This window comes from Pseudophryne corroboree, chromosome 7, assembly GCF_028390025.1.
Source record: "Pseudophryne corroboree isolate aPseCor3 chromosome 7, aPseCor3.hap2, whole genome shotgun sequence".
Taxonomy (NCBI): domain Eukaryota; kingdom Metazoa; phylum Chordata; class Amphibia; order Anura; family Myobatrachidae; genus Pseudophryne; species Pseudophryne corroboree.
Genome location: NC_086450.1, coordinates 430,310,233 through 430,326,732, shown reverse-complemented (window position 1 = coordinate 430,326,732; position 16,500 = coordinate 430,310,233). Strand labels below are relative to the sequence as shown.

General features: G+C 48.6%; 1 protein-coding gene across 1 annotated transcript in view; it reads left to right on the top strand.

Moving 5' to 3' along the window:
• The window catches only part of GNG13 (G protein subunit gamma 13), a 36,890-nt gene extending 21,330 nt beyond the window's left edge, over positions 1 to 15,560 (top strand). The window contains exon 4 of the mRNA XM_063934864.1: positions 14,862 to 15,560. Coding sequence (XP_063790934.1) covers positions 14,862 to 14,967 — 106 coding nt within the window. The 3' untranslated portion in view covers positions 14,968 to 15,560. The remainder of the gene's footprint in view (positions 1 to 14,861) is intronic.
• The last annotated feature ends 940 nt before the right edge of the window (positions 15,561 to 16,500 follow it).

Genomic DNA, 16,500 nt, shown 5'->3' with positions numbered 1-16,500 from the left:
TTTTTCAAACGTAGCCTGTAACATAGCAGTTAGGAGCTGATTGGCTGGTACTTTACCTCCATCCACTTTAGCTCTCTCCAAGACTTAGGAAATAGACTCCTTCATTACTACCTCAGTCAGTTTGATTATCCCATCTGTGCATAAGCATGGATATTCTTAAAACCTGGACTGTTAGGGTGTCTTGAGGACTGAGTTTTGGAAACCCTGCTGTGACCCTTTTGGTGCTCTATTAAATAAGAATTTACTCACCGGTAATTCTATTTCTCGTAGTCCGTAGTGGATGCTGGGGACTCCGTAAGGACCATGGGGAATAGACGGGCTCCGCAGGAGACTGGGCACAACTAAAGAAAGCTTTAGGACTACCTGGTGTGCACTGGCTCCTCCCACTATGACCCTCCTCCAGACCTCAGTTAGGATACTGTGCCCAGAAGAGCTGACACAATAAGGAAGGATTTTGAATCCCGGGTAAGACTCATACCAGCCACACCAATCACACCGTATAACTCGTGATACTATACCCAGTTAACAGTATGAAATATAACTGAGCCTCTCAACAGATGGCTCAACAATAACCCTTTAGTTAGGCAATAACTATAAACAAGTATTGCAGACAATCCGCACTTGGGATTGGCGCCCAGCATCCACTACGGACTACGAGAAATAGAATTACCGGTGAGTAAATTCTTATTTTCTCTGACGTCCTAGTGGATGCTGGGGACTCCGTAAGGACCATGGGGATTATACCAAAGCTCCCAAACGGGCGGGAGAGTGCGGATGACTCTGCAGCACCGAATGAGAGAACACAAGGTCCTCCTCAGCCAGGGTATCAAATTTGTAGAATTTAGCAAACGTGTTTGCCCCTGACCAAGTAGCTGCTCGGCAAAGTTGTAAAGCCGAGACCCCTCGGGCAGCCGCCCAAGATGAGCCCACCTTCCTCGTGGAATGGGCTTTCACTGATTTAGGATGCGGCAATCCAGCCACAGAATGCGCCAGCTGAATTGTGCTACAAATCCAGCGAGCAATAGTCTGCTTAGAAGCAGGAGCACCTATTTTGTTGGGTGCATACAGGATAAAAAGCGAGTCAGTTTTCCTGACTCCAGCCGTCCTGGAAACATAAATTTTCAAGGCCCTGACTACGTCCAGTAACTTGGAATCCTCCAAGTCCCTAGTAGCCGCAGGCACCACAATAGGTTGGTTCAAGTGAAAAGCTGATACCACCTTAGGGAGAAACTGGGGACGAGTCCTCAATTCTGGAAAATCAGATAAGGGCTTTTACATGACAAAGCCGCCAATTCTGACACACGCCTGGCCGAAGCCAAGGCCAATAACATGACCATTTTCCACGTGAGATATTTCAGATCCATGGTTTTAAGTGGTTCAAACCAATGTGATTTTAGGAAACTCAACACCACATTGAGATCCCAAGGTGCCACAGGAGGCACAAAAGGTGGCTGAATATGAAGCACTCCCTTTACAAAAGTCTGAACTTCAGGCAGTGAAGCCAGTTCTTTCTGGAAGAAAATCGACAGAGCCGAAATCTGGACCTTAATGGAAACCAATTTTAGGCCCATAGTCACTCCTGACTGTAGGAAGTGCAGAAAACGACCCAGCTGAAATTCCTCTGTAGGGGCCTTCCTGGCCTCACACCACACAACATATTTTCGCCAAATGCGGTGATAATGGTTTGCGGTTACTTCTTTCCTGGCTTTTATCAGCGTAGGAATGACTTCCTCCGGAATGCCCTTTTCCTTTAGGATCCGGAATTCAACCGCCATGCCGTCAAACGCAGCCGCGGTAAGTCTTGGAACAGACAGGGCCCCTGCTGTAGCAGATCCTGTCTGAGCGGTAGAGGCCATGGGTCCTCTGATATCATTTCTTGAAGTTCCGGGTACCAAGCTCTTCTTGGCCAATCCGGAACCACGAGTATCGTTCTTACTCCTCGCCTTCTTATTATTCTCAGTACCTTTGGTATGAGAGGCAGAGGAGGGAACACATAAACCGACTGGTACACCCACGGTGTCACTGGAGCGTCCACAGCTATCGCCTGAGGGTCCCTTGACCTGGCGCAATATCTCTTTAGCTTTTTGTTGAGGCGGGACGCCATCATGTCCACCTGTGGCCTTTCCCAACGGTTTACCAACAGTAGGAAGACTTCTGGATGAAGTCCCCACTCTCCCGGGTGTAGGTCGTGTCTGCTGAGGAAGTCTGCTTCCCAGTTGTCCACTCCCGGAATGAACACTGCTGACAGTGCTAGTACGTGATTTTCCGCCCATCGGAGAATCCTTGTGGCTTCTGCCATCGCCACCCTGCTTCTTGTGCCGCCCTGTCGGTTTACATGGGCGACTGCCGTGATGTTGTCTGATTGGATCAGAACCGGCTGGTTTTGAAGCAGGGGCCTTGCCTGACTTAGGGCATTGTAAATGGCCCTCAGTTCCAGAATGTTTATGTGTAGGGACGACTCCTGACTTGACCAAAGACCCTGGAAATTTCTTCCCTGTGTGACTGCGCCCCAGCCCCGAAGGCTGGCATCCGTGGTCACCAGGACCCAGTCCTGTATGCCGAATCTGCGTCCCTCTAGAAGATGAGCACTCTGCAGCCACCACAGTAGAGACACCCTGGTCCTTGGAGACAGGGTTATCAGTTGATGCATCTGAAGATGCGATCCCGACCACTTGTCCAAGAGGTCCCACTGGAAGGTCCTTGCATGGAACCTGCCGAATGGAATTGCTTCGTATGAAGCCACCATTTTTCCCAGGACTCGTGTGCAGTGATGCACCGATACCCGTTTTGGTTTTAGGAGGTCTCTGACTAGAGATGACAGCTCCTTGGCTTTCTCCTGCGGGAGAAACACTTTTTTCTGTTCTGTGTCCAGAATCATCCCCAGGAACAGTAAGCGTGTGGAAGGAACCAGTTGTGACTTTGGAATGTTTAGAATCCAGCCATGCTGTTGTCGCACTTCCCGAGATAGTGCTACTCCGACCAGTAACTGCTCCCTGGACCTCGCCTTTATTAGGAGATCGTCCAAGTACGGGATAATTAAAACTCCCTTTTTTCGAAGGAGTATCATCATTTCTGCCATTACCTTGGTAAACACCCTCGGTGCCGTGGACAGTCCAAACGGTAGTGTCTGGAATTGGTAATGGCAATCCTGTACCACAAATCTGAGGTACTCCTGGTGAGGAAGGTAAATTGGGACATGCAGGTAAACATCCTTGATGTCCAGGGATACCATGTAATCCCCCTCGTCCAGGCTTGCAATAACCGCCCTGAGCGATTCCATCTTGAACTTGAATCTTTTTATGTATGTGTTCAAGGATTTTAAATTTAAAATGGGTCTCACCGAACCGTCCGGTTTCGGTACCACAAACAGTGTGGAATAGTAACCCCGTCCTTGTTGAAGTAGGGGTACTTTGACTATCACCTGCTGGGAATAAAGCTTGTGAATTGCCTCTAGTACAGCCTCCCTGCCCGAGGGAGTTGTCGGTAAGGCCGATTTGAGGAAACGGCGGGGGGGAGGCGCCTCGAATTCCAGCTTGTATCCCTGAGATACTACTTGAAGGATCCAGGGATCCACCCGTGAGCGAACCCACTGATCGCTGAAATTTTTGAGGCGGCCCCCCACCGTACCTGGCTCCGCCTGTGGAGCCCCACCGTCATGCGGCGGATTTGGAAGAAGCGGGTGAGGACTTTTGTTCCTGGGAACCTGCTGCGTGGTGCAGCTTTTTTCCCCTTCCTCTGCCTCTAGACAGAAAGGACCCGCCTTTTCCCCGCCTGTTTTTCTGGGGTCGAAAGGACTGTACCTGATAATACGGCGCTTTCTTAGGCTGTGAGGGGACATGGGGCAAAAATGCTGACTTCCCAGCTGTTGCTGTGGAAACAAAGTCTGAGAGACCATCCCCGAATAACTCCTCACCCTTATAAGGCAAAACTTCCATGTGCCTTTTAGAATCTGCATCCCCTGTCCACTGCCGAGTCCATAAGCCTCTCCTAGCAGAAATGGACAATGCACTTATTCTAGATGCCAGCCGGCAGATCTCCCTCTGTGAATCTCTCATGTACAAGACTGAGTCTTTTATATGCTCTACGGTTAGCAATATAGTGTCCCTGTCTAGGGTGTCAATATTTTCCGACAGGGAATCTGACCAAGCAGCAGCAGCACTGCACATCCACGCTGAAGCAATAGCTGGTCTCAGTATAACACCAGTGTGTGTATATATAGACTTTAGGATAGCCTCCTGCTTTCTATCAGCAGGTTCCTTAGGGCGGCCGTATCCGGAGACGGTAGTGCCACCTTTTTAGACAAACGTGTGAGCGCTTTATCCACCCTAGGGGGAGTTTCCCAACGTGACCTATCCTCTGGCGAGAAAGGGAACGCCATTAGTCATTTTTTTGAAATCACCAATTTTTTATCGGGGAAAGCCCACGCTTCTTCACACACTTCATTTAATTCTTCAGATGGGGGAAAAAATAAGAATTTACTTACCGATAATTCTATTTCTCATAGTCCGTAGTGGATGCTGGGGACTCCGTCAGGACCATGGGGAATAGCGGCTCCGCAGGAGACAGGGCACATCTAAAGAAAGCTTTTAGGATCACATGGTGTGTACTGGCTCCTCCCCCCATGACCCTCCTCCAAGCCTCAGTTAGGTACTGTGCCCGGACGAGCGTACACAATAAGGAAGGATCTTGAATCCCGGGTAAGACTCATACCAGCCACACCAATCACACTGTACAACTTGTGATCTGAACCCAGTTAACAGTATGATAACAAACGAAGTAGCCTCTGAAAAGATGGCTCACAACAATAATAATAACCCGATTTTTGTAACAATAACTATGTACAAGTATTGCAGACAATCTGCACTTGGGATGGGCGCCCAGCATCCACTACGGACTATGAGAAATAGAATTATCGGTAAGTAAATTCTTATTTTCTCTAACGTCCTAGTGGATGCTGGGGACTCCGTCAGGACCATGGGGATTATACCAAAGCTCCCAAACGGGCGGGAGAGTGCGGATGACTCTGCAGCACCGAATGAGAGAACTCCAGGTCCTCCTTAGCCAGAGTATCAAATTTGTAAAATTTTACAAACGTGTTCTCCCCTGACCACGTAGCTGCTCGGCAAAGTTGTAATGCCGAGACCCCTCGGGCAGCCGCCCAAGATGAGCCCACCTTCCTTGTGGAGTGGGCCTTTACAGATTTAGGCTGTGGCAGGCCTGCCACAGAATGTGCAAGTTGGATTGTGCTACAGATCCAACGCGCAATCGTCTGCTTAGACGCAGGAGCACCCATCTTGTTGGGTGCATACAATATAAACAACGAGTCAGATTTTCTGACTCCAGCTGTCCTTGAAATATATATTTTTAATGCTCTGACAACGTCCAGTAACTTGGAGTCCTCCAAGTCGCTAGTAGCCGCAGGCACCACAATAGGCTGGTTCAAGTGAAAAGCCGAAACCACCTTAGGGAGAAAATGAGGACGTGTCCGCAGTTTTGCCCTGTCCGAATGGAAAATCAGGTATGGGCTTTTGTACGATAAAGCCGCCAACTCTGAAACTCTCCTGGCTGAAGCCAGGGCCAGTAGCATGGTTACTTTCCATGTAAGATACTTCAAATCTACAGATTTGAGAGGCTCAAACCAATGAGATTTGAGAAAATCCAAAACTACGTTTAGATCCCACGGTGCCACTGGGGGCACAATCGGGGGCTGTATATGTAGTACACCCTTGACAAAAGTTTGTACTTCAGGCACTGAAGCCAATTCCTTCTGGAAGAAGATTGATAAGGCCGAAATTTGAACTTTAATAGACCCCAATTTTAGGCCCATAGACAATCCTGCCTGCAGGAAATGTAAGAATCGACCCAATTGAAATTCTTCCGTTGGGGCCTTCTTGGCTTCACACCACGCAACATATTTTCTCCAAATGCGGTGATAATGTTGTGCGGTCACTTCCTTCCTAGCCTTAATCAAGGTAGGAATAACTTCCTCTGGAATGCCCTTTTCTTTTAGAATCCGGCGTTCAACCGCCATGCCGTCAAACGCAGTCGCGGTAAGTCTTGGAACATTACAAGGTCCCTGCTGAAGCAGATCCCTTCTTAGAGGTAGAGGCCACGGATCCTCCGTGAGCATCTCTTGAAGTTCCGGATACCAAGTTCTTCTTGGCCAATCCGGAGCCACTAGTATTGTTCTTACTCCCCTTTTCCGAATAATTCTCAGTACCTTTGGTATGAGAGGCAGAGGAGGAAACACATACACTGACTGGTACACCCATGGTGTTACCAGAGCGTCCACAGCTATTGCCTGAGGGTCTCTTGACCTGGCGCAATATCTGTCCAGTTTTTTGTTGAGGCGAGACGCCATCATATCCACCTTTGGTTTTTCCCAACGGTTCACAATCATGTGGAAAACTTCCGGATGAAGTCCCCACTCTCCCGGGTGAAGGTCGTGTCTGCTGAGGAAGTCTGCTTCCCAGTTGTCCACTCCCGGGATGAACACTGCTGACAGTGCTATGACATGATTTTCCGCCCAGCGAAGAATCCTTGCAGCTTCTGTCATTGCTCTTCTGCTTCTCGTGCCGCCTTGTCTGTTTACGTGGGCGACTGCCGTGATGTTGTCCGACTGGATCAACACCGGCTGACCCTGAAGCAGCGGTTTTGCCAAGCTTAGAGCATTGTATATCGCTCTTAGCTCCAGTATATTTATGTGAAGAGACGTCTCCAGGTCTGACCATACACCCTGGAAGTTTCTTCCCTGTGTGACTGCTCCCCAGCCCCGTAGGCTGGCATCCGTAGTCACCAGGACCCAGTCCTGTATGCCGAACCTGCGGCCCTCTAACAGATGGGCACTCTGCAACCACCACAGGAGAGACAACCTTGTTCTTGGTGACAGTGTTATCCGCTGATGCATGTGCAGATGCGATCCGGACCATTTGTCCAGCAGATCCCACTGAAATGTTCGTGCATGGAATCTGCCGAATGGAATTGCTTCGTAAGAAGCCACCATCTTTCCCAGGACTCTTGTGCATTGATGTACTGACACAGTTCCTGGTTTTAGGAGGTTCCTGACCAGTTCGGATAACTCCCTTGCTTTCTCCTCCGGGAGAAACACCTTTTTCTGAACCGTGTCCAGAATCATTCCCAGGAACAGCAGACGTGTTGTCGGGGTCAATTGAGATTTTGGAAGATTCAGAATCCACCCGTGTTGCTGAAGCACTACTTGGGTTAGTGCTACACCGACTTCCAGCTGTTCTCTGGACTTTGCCCTTATCAGGAGATCGTCCAAGTAAGGGATAATTAATACGCCTTTTCTTCGTAGAAGAACCATCATTTCGGTCATTACCTTGGTAAAGACCAGAGGGGCCGTGGACAAACCAAACGGCAGCGTTTGAAACTGATAATGACAGTCTTGTATCACGAACCTGAGATACCCTTGGTGTGAGGGGTAAATTGGGACATGCAGATAAGCATCTTTTATGTCCAGGGACACCATGAAGTCCCCTTCTTCCAGATTCGCTATCACTGCTCTGAGTGACTCCATCTTGAACTTGAATTTCTGTATGTACAGGTTCAAGGATTTCAGATTTAGAATAGGTCTTACCGAACCGTCCGGCTTCGGTACCACAAATAGTGTGGAATAATACCCCTTTCCCTGTTGTAGGAGGGGTACCTTGACTATCACCTGCTGAGAATACAGCTTGTGAATGGCTTCCAATACTGTCGTCCTTTCTGAGGGAGACGTTGGTAAAGCAGACTTTAGGAACCGGCGAGGGGGAGACCTTTCGAACTCCAACATGTAACCCTGAGATACTATCTGCAGGATCCACGGGTCCACCTGTGAGCGAGCCCACTGATTGCTGTAAATCTTTAGTCGACCCCCCACCGCTCCTGAGTCCGCTTGTAAAGCCCCAGCGTCATGCTGATGGCTTTGTAGAACCCGGGGCGGGCTTCTGGTCCTGGGCAGGGGCTGCTTGCTGCCCTCTCTTACCCTTTCCTCTGCCTCGCGGCAGATAAGACTGTCCTTTTGCTCGCTTGTTTTTATAGGAGCGAAAGGACTGCGGCTGAAAAGACGGTGTCTTTTTCTGTTGGGAGGGGGTCTGAGGTAAAAAAGTGGATTTGCCGGCAGTTGCCGTGGCCACCAGATCCGATAGACCGACCCCAAATAATTCCTCTCCTTTATATGGCAACACTTCCATATGCCTTTTGGAATCCGCATCACCTGACCACTGTCGCGTCCATAAACTTCTTCTGGCAGATATGGACATCGCACTTACTCTTGATGCTAGAGTACAAATATCCCTCTGAGCATCTCGCATATAAAGAAACGCATCCTTTAATTGCTCTAGAGTCAATAAAATACTGTCCCTATCCAGGGTATCAATATTTTCAGTCAGGGAATCCAACCACACTACCCCAGCACTGCACATCCAGGCTGAGGCTATTGCCGGTCGCAGTATAACACCAGTATGAGTGTATATACTTTTCAGGTTAGTTTCCAGCCTCCTATCCGCTGGATCCTTGAGGGCGGCCGTATCAGGAGACGGCAACGCCACTTGCTTTGATAAACGTGTGAGCGCCTTATCCACCCTAGGGGGTGTTTTCCAGCGCGTCCTAACCTCTGGTGGGAAAGGGTATAATGCCAATAACTTCTTAGAAATTAGCAGTTTTCTATCTGGGTTAACCCACGCTTCATCACACACGTCATTCAATTCCTCTGATTCTGGAAAAGCTACAGGTAGTTTTTTCACCCCCCACATAATACCCCTTTTTGAGGTACCAGCAGTATCAGAGATCTGCAAAGCCTCCTTCATTGCCGTGATCATATAACGTGTGGCCCTGTTGGAAAATACGTTTGTTTCTTCACCGTCGACACTAGATTCATCTGTGTCGGTACCCGTGTCGACTGACTGAGGTAAGGGACGTTTTACAGCCCCTGACGGTGTCTGAGACGCCTGAGCCGGTACTGACTGGTTTTCCGGCCGTCTCATTTCGTCTACTGACTTTTGTAATGTACTAACATTATCACGTAATTCCATAACTAAAGCCATCCATTCCGGTGTCGACTCCCTAGGGGGTGACATCACCATTACCGGCAATTGCTCTGCCTCCACACCAACATCGTCCTCATACATGTCGACACACACGTACCGACACACAGCAGCCACACAGGGAATGCTCTAATCGAAGACAGGACCCCCTTAGCCCTTTGGGGAGACAGAGGGAGAGTTTGCCAGCACACACCAAAAGCGCTATAAATGTATATAAACAACCCTAAAAGGTGTTGTTTTTGTTATAAGCGCTTTTAATATATAAATATCGCCAATTTATGTTCCCCTTCTCTTTGTTACCCTGTTTCTGTAGTGCAGTGCAGGGGAGAGTCCTGGGAGCCTTCCTCACAGCGGAGCTGAGCAGGAAAATGGCGCTGAGTGCTGAGGAGAATAAGCTCCGCCCCTTTTCCGGCGGGCTTTTCTCCCGGGTTTTGAGAAATCTGGCCTGGGTTAAATACATACATATAGCCTTAATGGCTATATGTGATGTATTCTTTGCCACTAAAGGTATTTAATATTGCTGCCCAGGGCGCCCCCAGCAGCGCCCTGCACCCTCCGTGACTGGTCAGTGAGAAGTGTGTAGCAACAATGGCGCACAGCTGCCGTGCTGTGCGCTACCTTCATGAAGACTGAAGAGTCTTCTGCCGCCTGTTTCCGGACCTCCGATCTTCAGCATCTGTAAGGGGGGTCGGCGGCGCGGCTCCGGGACGAACCCCAGGATGACCTGTGTTCCGACTCCCTCTGAAGCTATGTCCAGTAGCCTAAGACTCGAATCCATCCTGCACGCAGGTGAGTTGAAAATCTCTCCCCTAAGTCCCTCGATGCAGTGAGCCTGTTGCCAGCAGGACTCACTGAGATTTAAAACCTAAAAAAACTTTTTCTAAGCAGCTCTTTAAGAGAGCCACCTAGATTGCACCCTGCTCGGACGGGCACAAAAACCTAACTGAGGCTTGGAGGAGGGTCATGGGGGGAGGAGCCAGTACACACCATGTGATCCTAAAAGCTTTCTTTAGATGTGCCCTGTCTCCTGCGGAGCCGCTATTCCCCATGGTCCTGACGGAGTCCCCAGCATCCACTAGGACGTTAGAGAAACTATTGGTAGTTTTTTCTCCCCAAACATAATACCCTTTTTTGAGGTACCTGGGTTTATATCAGAAATGTGTAAAACCTCTTTCATTGCCTCAATCATGCAACGAATGGCCCTAGTGGACATTAAATTTGACTCATCGTCGTCGACACTGGTATCAGTATCCGTGTCGACATCTGTGTCTGCCATCCAAGGTAGTGGGCGTTTTAGAGCCCCTGATGGCCTTTGAATTGCCTGGGCAGGCACGAGCTGAGAAGCCGGCTGTCCCGCATTTGGCATGTCGTCAAATTTTTTATGTAAGGAGTCGACACTTGCACGTAATTCCTTCCATAAGTCCATCCACTCAGGTGTCTGCCCCGCAGGGGGTGACATCACATGTATAGGCATCTGCTCCGCCTCCACATAAGTCTCCTCATCAAACATGTCGACACAGCCGTACCGACACACCGCACACACACACAGGGAATGCTCTTAAAGGAGACAGGACCCCACAAAAGCCCTTTGGGGAGACAGAGAGAGAGTATGCCAGCACACACCAGAGCGCTATATAATGCAGGGACTAACTGAATTATGTCCCATATAGCTGTTATAATATTTACTGCGCCTCAATTTAGTGCCCCCCCTCTCTTTTTTACCCTTTTCTGTAGTGTAGACTGCAGGGGAGAGTCAGGGAGCTTCCTTCCAGCGGAACTGTGAGGGAGAAATGGCGCCAGTGTGCTGAGGGAGATGGCTCCGCCCCTTTTTCGGCTGACTTTTCTCCCGCTTTTTTCTGTATGCTGGCAGGGGTAATTACCACATATATAGCCTCTGGGGCTATATATTGTGGTTATTTTGCCAGCCAAGGTGATTTTATTGCTGCTCAGGGCGCCCCTTCCCAGCGCCCTGCACCCTCAGTGACCGGAGTGTGAAGTGTGTATGAGGAGCAATGGCGCACAGCTGCAGTGCTGTGCGCTTGAAGTCTTCTGCCGCCGATTTTCCGGACCATCTTCTTGCTTCTGGCTCTGTAAGGGGGACGGCGGCGCGGCTCCGGGAACGAACACCAAGGACGGGTCCTGCGGTCGATCCCTCTGGAGCTAATGGTGTCCAGTAGCCTAAGAAGCCCAAGCTAGCTGCAAGCAGGTAGGTTCGCTTCTTCTCCCCTTAGTCCCTCGTTGCAGTGAGCCTGTTGCCAGCAGGTCTCACTGTAAAATAAAAAACCTAACATATACTTTCTTTCTAGGAGCTCAGGAGAGCCCCTAGTGTGCATCCAGCTCGGCCGGGCACAGAAATCTAACTGAGGTCTGGAGGAGGGGCATAGAGGGAGGAGCCAGTGCACACCAGGTAGTACCAAATCTTTCTTATAGTGTGCCCAGTCTCCTGCGGAGCCCGTCTATTCCCCATGGTCCTTACGGAGTCCCCAGCATCTACTAGGACGTCAGAGAAATAAAAGATAATGAGCAAGAGACAAGTAGTACACTTCCTAGGCAGTACCAAATGACACCACCTGGACATGGCCAGAGATGTTGCTTGATGGACCACTGCCAAATGGGGTGTGTTCTCTTGTGTCACTCAGAGGCTATAGTACAGATATGGTGAGTCCAGCCCTCCACGAGTCAATAGTGACCATTTTTGAACCAGGCGGTGTCACTATCCACCCTATAAACACGATACGCGTTGGAATGGATAATACGTTCTTTGGATAATGTGCGAGCTGCTGAATCCCGATCTAAAACGTGACAAATGATTTTATTCTGTGTAGAACTGGGCTGTATAGTAAGGGCACGTTCTCCTGTCTGCAGTAGGCTACCCTGTGAGGAGCAGACATAGAATGAATGACACCTTTGCAAACATATATGGATTTATAGACAGTGGGCCCGATTCAGGTTGGATCATAATAGGCAATCCAACCACAAGAATTACTAAAAGGATGCAGCCGCCTGCAGTAAATGCGAACACCTCTGCCTGTCAATGAGGCAGAGGCGGCAACGCTCCATTTCCTAGGCAGGGATGGAGCGTTGCAGGGAAATGGGGGCAGCATCATCCAAACGGGGAGGGCAGGGGGCAACCCTAATTTCTGCGATCAAGCAAAAATTGTGGTGCGATCGCAATTTTTGCTTGCTAAAGGTGGTGGAGGGGGCGGTGGTCAGCATGCCCTGTGATGGGCGGCCCCCAGCATGCGATCACAAGGATTGCAAATTCTGCTACATGGCAGAATTTGCAATCCTTACTGAATTAGGCCCAAGAGCCCAAATTCTTGCACTCAGTTTTTTTTACATGGAACATTTAAAGTTATTGTTCTCTGCTGAGGCAGGGGTCTTTTATTTTATGGCAGAGCTGCAGTGGAATGTCTGGCACACACTCCACGGTTCTCATCTGTAGGTTTGGGGCTGGATGATGGGACCTTTCTACATTCTATACAAAGTACCCTACTCTACAATCACTTACCTGGCCATACGGTAGGCGCAGCAAGTGACAAGTCACTGGTTACAGAACAGCCAGCTCCACGGGTGTAGTATGGCTGACCAGCGGTCTCCTGGACGCCGGTCAGCTTACCGACGCCGGGATCCCGGCGGCGAGGGGCGAGTGCAGCAAGCCCCTTGCGGGCTCGGTGGCGACCTGCGGTCGCCACGGGTTCTATTCCCACTCTATGGGTGTCGTGGACACCCACGAGTAGAAACAGTCCCTGTTGGTCGGCATGCCAACCATCGGGATACTGAGCCGGCGGGATGGTGGAGGAGGTCATGTGACTGTCGGTCAGCAGACCGGCGGTCACATGAATACCACCCAGCTCCACACGTCATGTGATTCCTGCTGTATAAAGGAATGGGGAAGATTTGAGAGAGCAGCCAGGACAGCAGAGAGATTAGGTGACTGCTGGTTGCCAGACACAAAGTTGGGCCTGTCCAACAAGCATTTACAATTGGTCTCTATTGGAATCTGATCTGCAGTAGTGTATTGTATATATTTCAACAATAAAATTAAAAGTATTACTCATGAATAATGGTTATAAAGCTTGCTTTCATACACACAGGGATAAAACAGGCCATTAATGGTGCTGATGCCCTTTTACATATCACTTAAATATTTATTATTTTATTACCAATTATTTATATAGGGTACACATATTCTGCAGCGCTGTACTGAGAATATTTGCTCATTCACATCAGTCCCTGCCCCAGTGGAGCTTACACTCTATATTCCCTACCACATGTACACAGACACATTCACGCTAGGGTTAATTTTGTTGGGAGACAATTAACCTACCTGTATATTTTTGGATTGTGGGAGGAAACCGGAGTACCCGGAGGAAACCCACGTAGGTACGGGGAGAATATACAAACTCCACACAGTTAGGGCCATGGTGGGAATTGAACCCATGACCTCAGTTCTGTGAGGCAGTAATGCTAACCATCACACCATCCGTACTGCCCTGATCATAGCACTTCTTACATATACCACAACACAGTACTACCAACTTCAGGAGCCACACTACTGCCTACAGCGTACAAGTGATATATTGGTATAAATTCTCCAGTAACCTTGGTCCCATTTAACTATACGGCTTTAAAAATTCTCATTTCTTGGAATCTGACAGCCTTATTAAGGCTCCAAACCCACAGCGGCCTGACCTGCGGACGCACATCTACAGTCGCTGTACACATGGAGAACTAAACTGTAAGTCATATTGTTCAGGAGGGGTAGGGTTAAAATGCTTACCATGCTGGTGAAGAGCAGGGTCAGGGACCTTGGAGCGTTTGCTTTCACACATACCAAAAACCTGGGTCAGTGCGCGTTCATGTGCTAAAACTGGGGATTTTGCTGCATGTGTGAAAGGGGTAAAAGAGGCCGCGAGTCATTATTATACAGAATATCCACTCACAGACAGGACTGATCGTATAAACAGCAGCTGCCACCGGTCTATCCTGCTGGAGTGTATTATTTGCATTTAGTTTTCCATAAACCTGTATTTACATTTATTCCCATGAGTGGCTTCTGCTGTATTACATGTCCGGCTACACACAGAGACCCACACGCTGCCACCGTGCACAAAGCAAATGAAACCAAACTTTAACATTGATGAAATCCACTTCCACAAGTGAGTGGATTGGAGTGGTTTCATCAGAACTAGAAATATAAGCAACATAGAAAAGGACTGACACATATACATAGCTTCCTATATCAGGGTTATTCAACATGCAGCCTTCCAGATGCTATGGCACTACACATCCCAGCATGCACTGCTAACAGTCCTAGCCTGCCCTAGTAGTAAAACTGTGGCAGTACATGCTGGGATGTGTAGTTCCACTTTTAGCTGGAGTTCCACTGTAGAGTGCTGCAATTTTTCATTCTACCGTCTGCACTCCAGCTAATGACTTGTAGCTATACACAATTTTGTATTAAGTAGGGCACAGGTTCTCAAACTCGGCCCTCAGGACCCCGCATGTTTTGCGGGTAACCCAGCAAGTGCACAGGTGAATTAATTACTCACTGACACATTTTAAAAGGTCCGCAGGTGGAGCTAATTATTTCACTTGTGATTCTGTGAGACCTGGAAAACATGCACTGTGTGGGGTCCTGAGGGTCGAGTTTGAGAACCTACGAAGTAGGGGTACCAGTCTGTTGTAATGTACAAGAATCAGGGGAGGGATGACGGGGAATAAAAGCCTAGACAAGCATCTTTTCAGACTCACTCAATACAAGCCTACCCCTCTCTCCCTCTCTTAGTAACCACTTCTCTCTCACATTTTCAGGTTACTAAAGTGGATTGAAGAGGGAGTACCCAATGACCCTTTCCTGAATCCAGAACTTATGAAGAATAACCCGTGGGTAGAGAGAGGAAAGTGCAGTATCCTGTGATCCTCCAACACCAGGCTTTGTCCCTCGTTCCCCTTTCCCGATTTATCATCTACTCTGAATGTAACTAAAATTCTAATATTAGAGTACAGCCAGGAAGCGGATCAGGACTGTGTAACACTGCGCTCACAGGAAGGGTTCCAGGATTCCCACCGTCACCTATGGGAGAAACAGGTGGTCTCATTTTATTTTAACTATTGTTTTAGGTTTAGAAGGTTAGCAGAAAGCATGGACGTGTTGTAGATGAATGAGAACGCTGCAGTGAAAGGGTCACGTTGTATGTATCTAGCTGTATGTCATGGCAGGTTGTCACTATTGTATGACAGCAATAAAACAGTCTTGGGCTTTTCTCAAAACACACACAGCCCGGTAGCAGATATTGGAGGCGTAACCGTCCTGTACCGACAGCTCCCCTTCCCCCAAATACCTTCCAGAATATGCACTATAGCAGACTATGCTTTTCAGGTCATGGTAATAATTTATACAATCAGGGGAGATCATGACCAACCCCCTAAATTTTGTTCCTTTTTGTTTGTCCCAATAAATTCTACAAAGAGTAGAAACTTCATATCTAATAAAACCGTGGTTCATTTTTACTTTCCTGTCACCTGTGTTTTTATTTTTCCTTTACTTCCAGAAATGTGCAACTTTGAAGCACTTTCATCAGTCCACATATTTAGGGATTAACTTGGGGGAGGTGTACCAAGCCTTGGAGAGAGATAATAAGATTTTACTTACCGGTAAATCTATTTCTCGTAGTCTGTAGTGGATGCTGGGGACTCCGTAAGGACCATGGGGAATAGCGGGCTCCGCAGGAGACTGGGCACTCTAAAGAAAGATTTAGTACTATCTGGTGTGCACTGGCTCCTCCCTCTATGCCCCTCCTCCAGACCTCAGTTAAGGAAACTGTGCCCGGAAGAGCAGACATTATAAGGAAAGGATTTTGGAATCTCGGGTAAGACTCATACCAGCCACACCAATCACACCGTATAACTTGTGATACACTTATCCAGTCAACAGTATGAACAACAACAGGGCGTCAACAATGGATGCCAACATAACATAACCAATTATTAAGCAATAACTATGTACACGTATTGCAGAAAGTCCGCACTTGGGACGGGCGCCCAGCATCCACTACGGACTACGAGAAATAGATTTACCGGTAAGTAAAATCTTATTTTCTCTGACGTCCTAGTGGATGCTGGGGACTCCGTAAGGACCATGGGGATTATACCAAAGCTCCCAAACGGGCGGGAGAATGCGGATGACTCTGCAGCACCGAATGGGCAAACTCAAGGTCCTCCTCAGCCAAACTCAAGGTCCTCCTCAGTATCAAACTTGTAGAATTTTGCAAATGTGTTTGGACCAGACCAAGTAGCAGCTCGGCAAGGCCGAGACCCCTCGGGCAGCCGCCCAAGAAGAGCCCACCTTCCTTGTGGAATGGGCTTTCACTGATTTTGGATGCAGCAATCCAGCCGCAGAATGAGCCTGCTGAATCGTGTTACAGATCCAGCGGGCAACGGTTTGCTATGA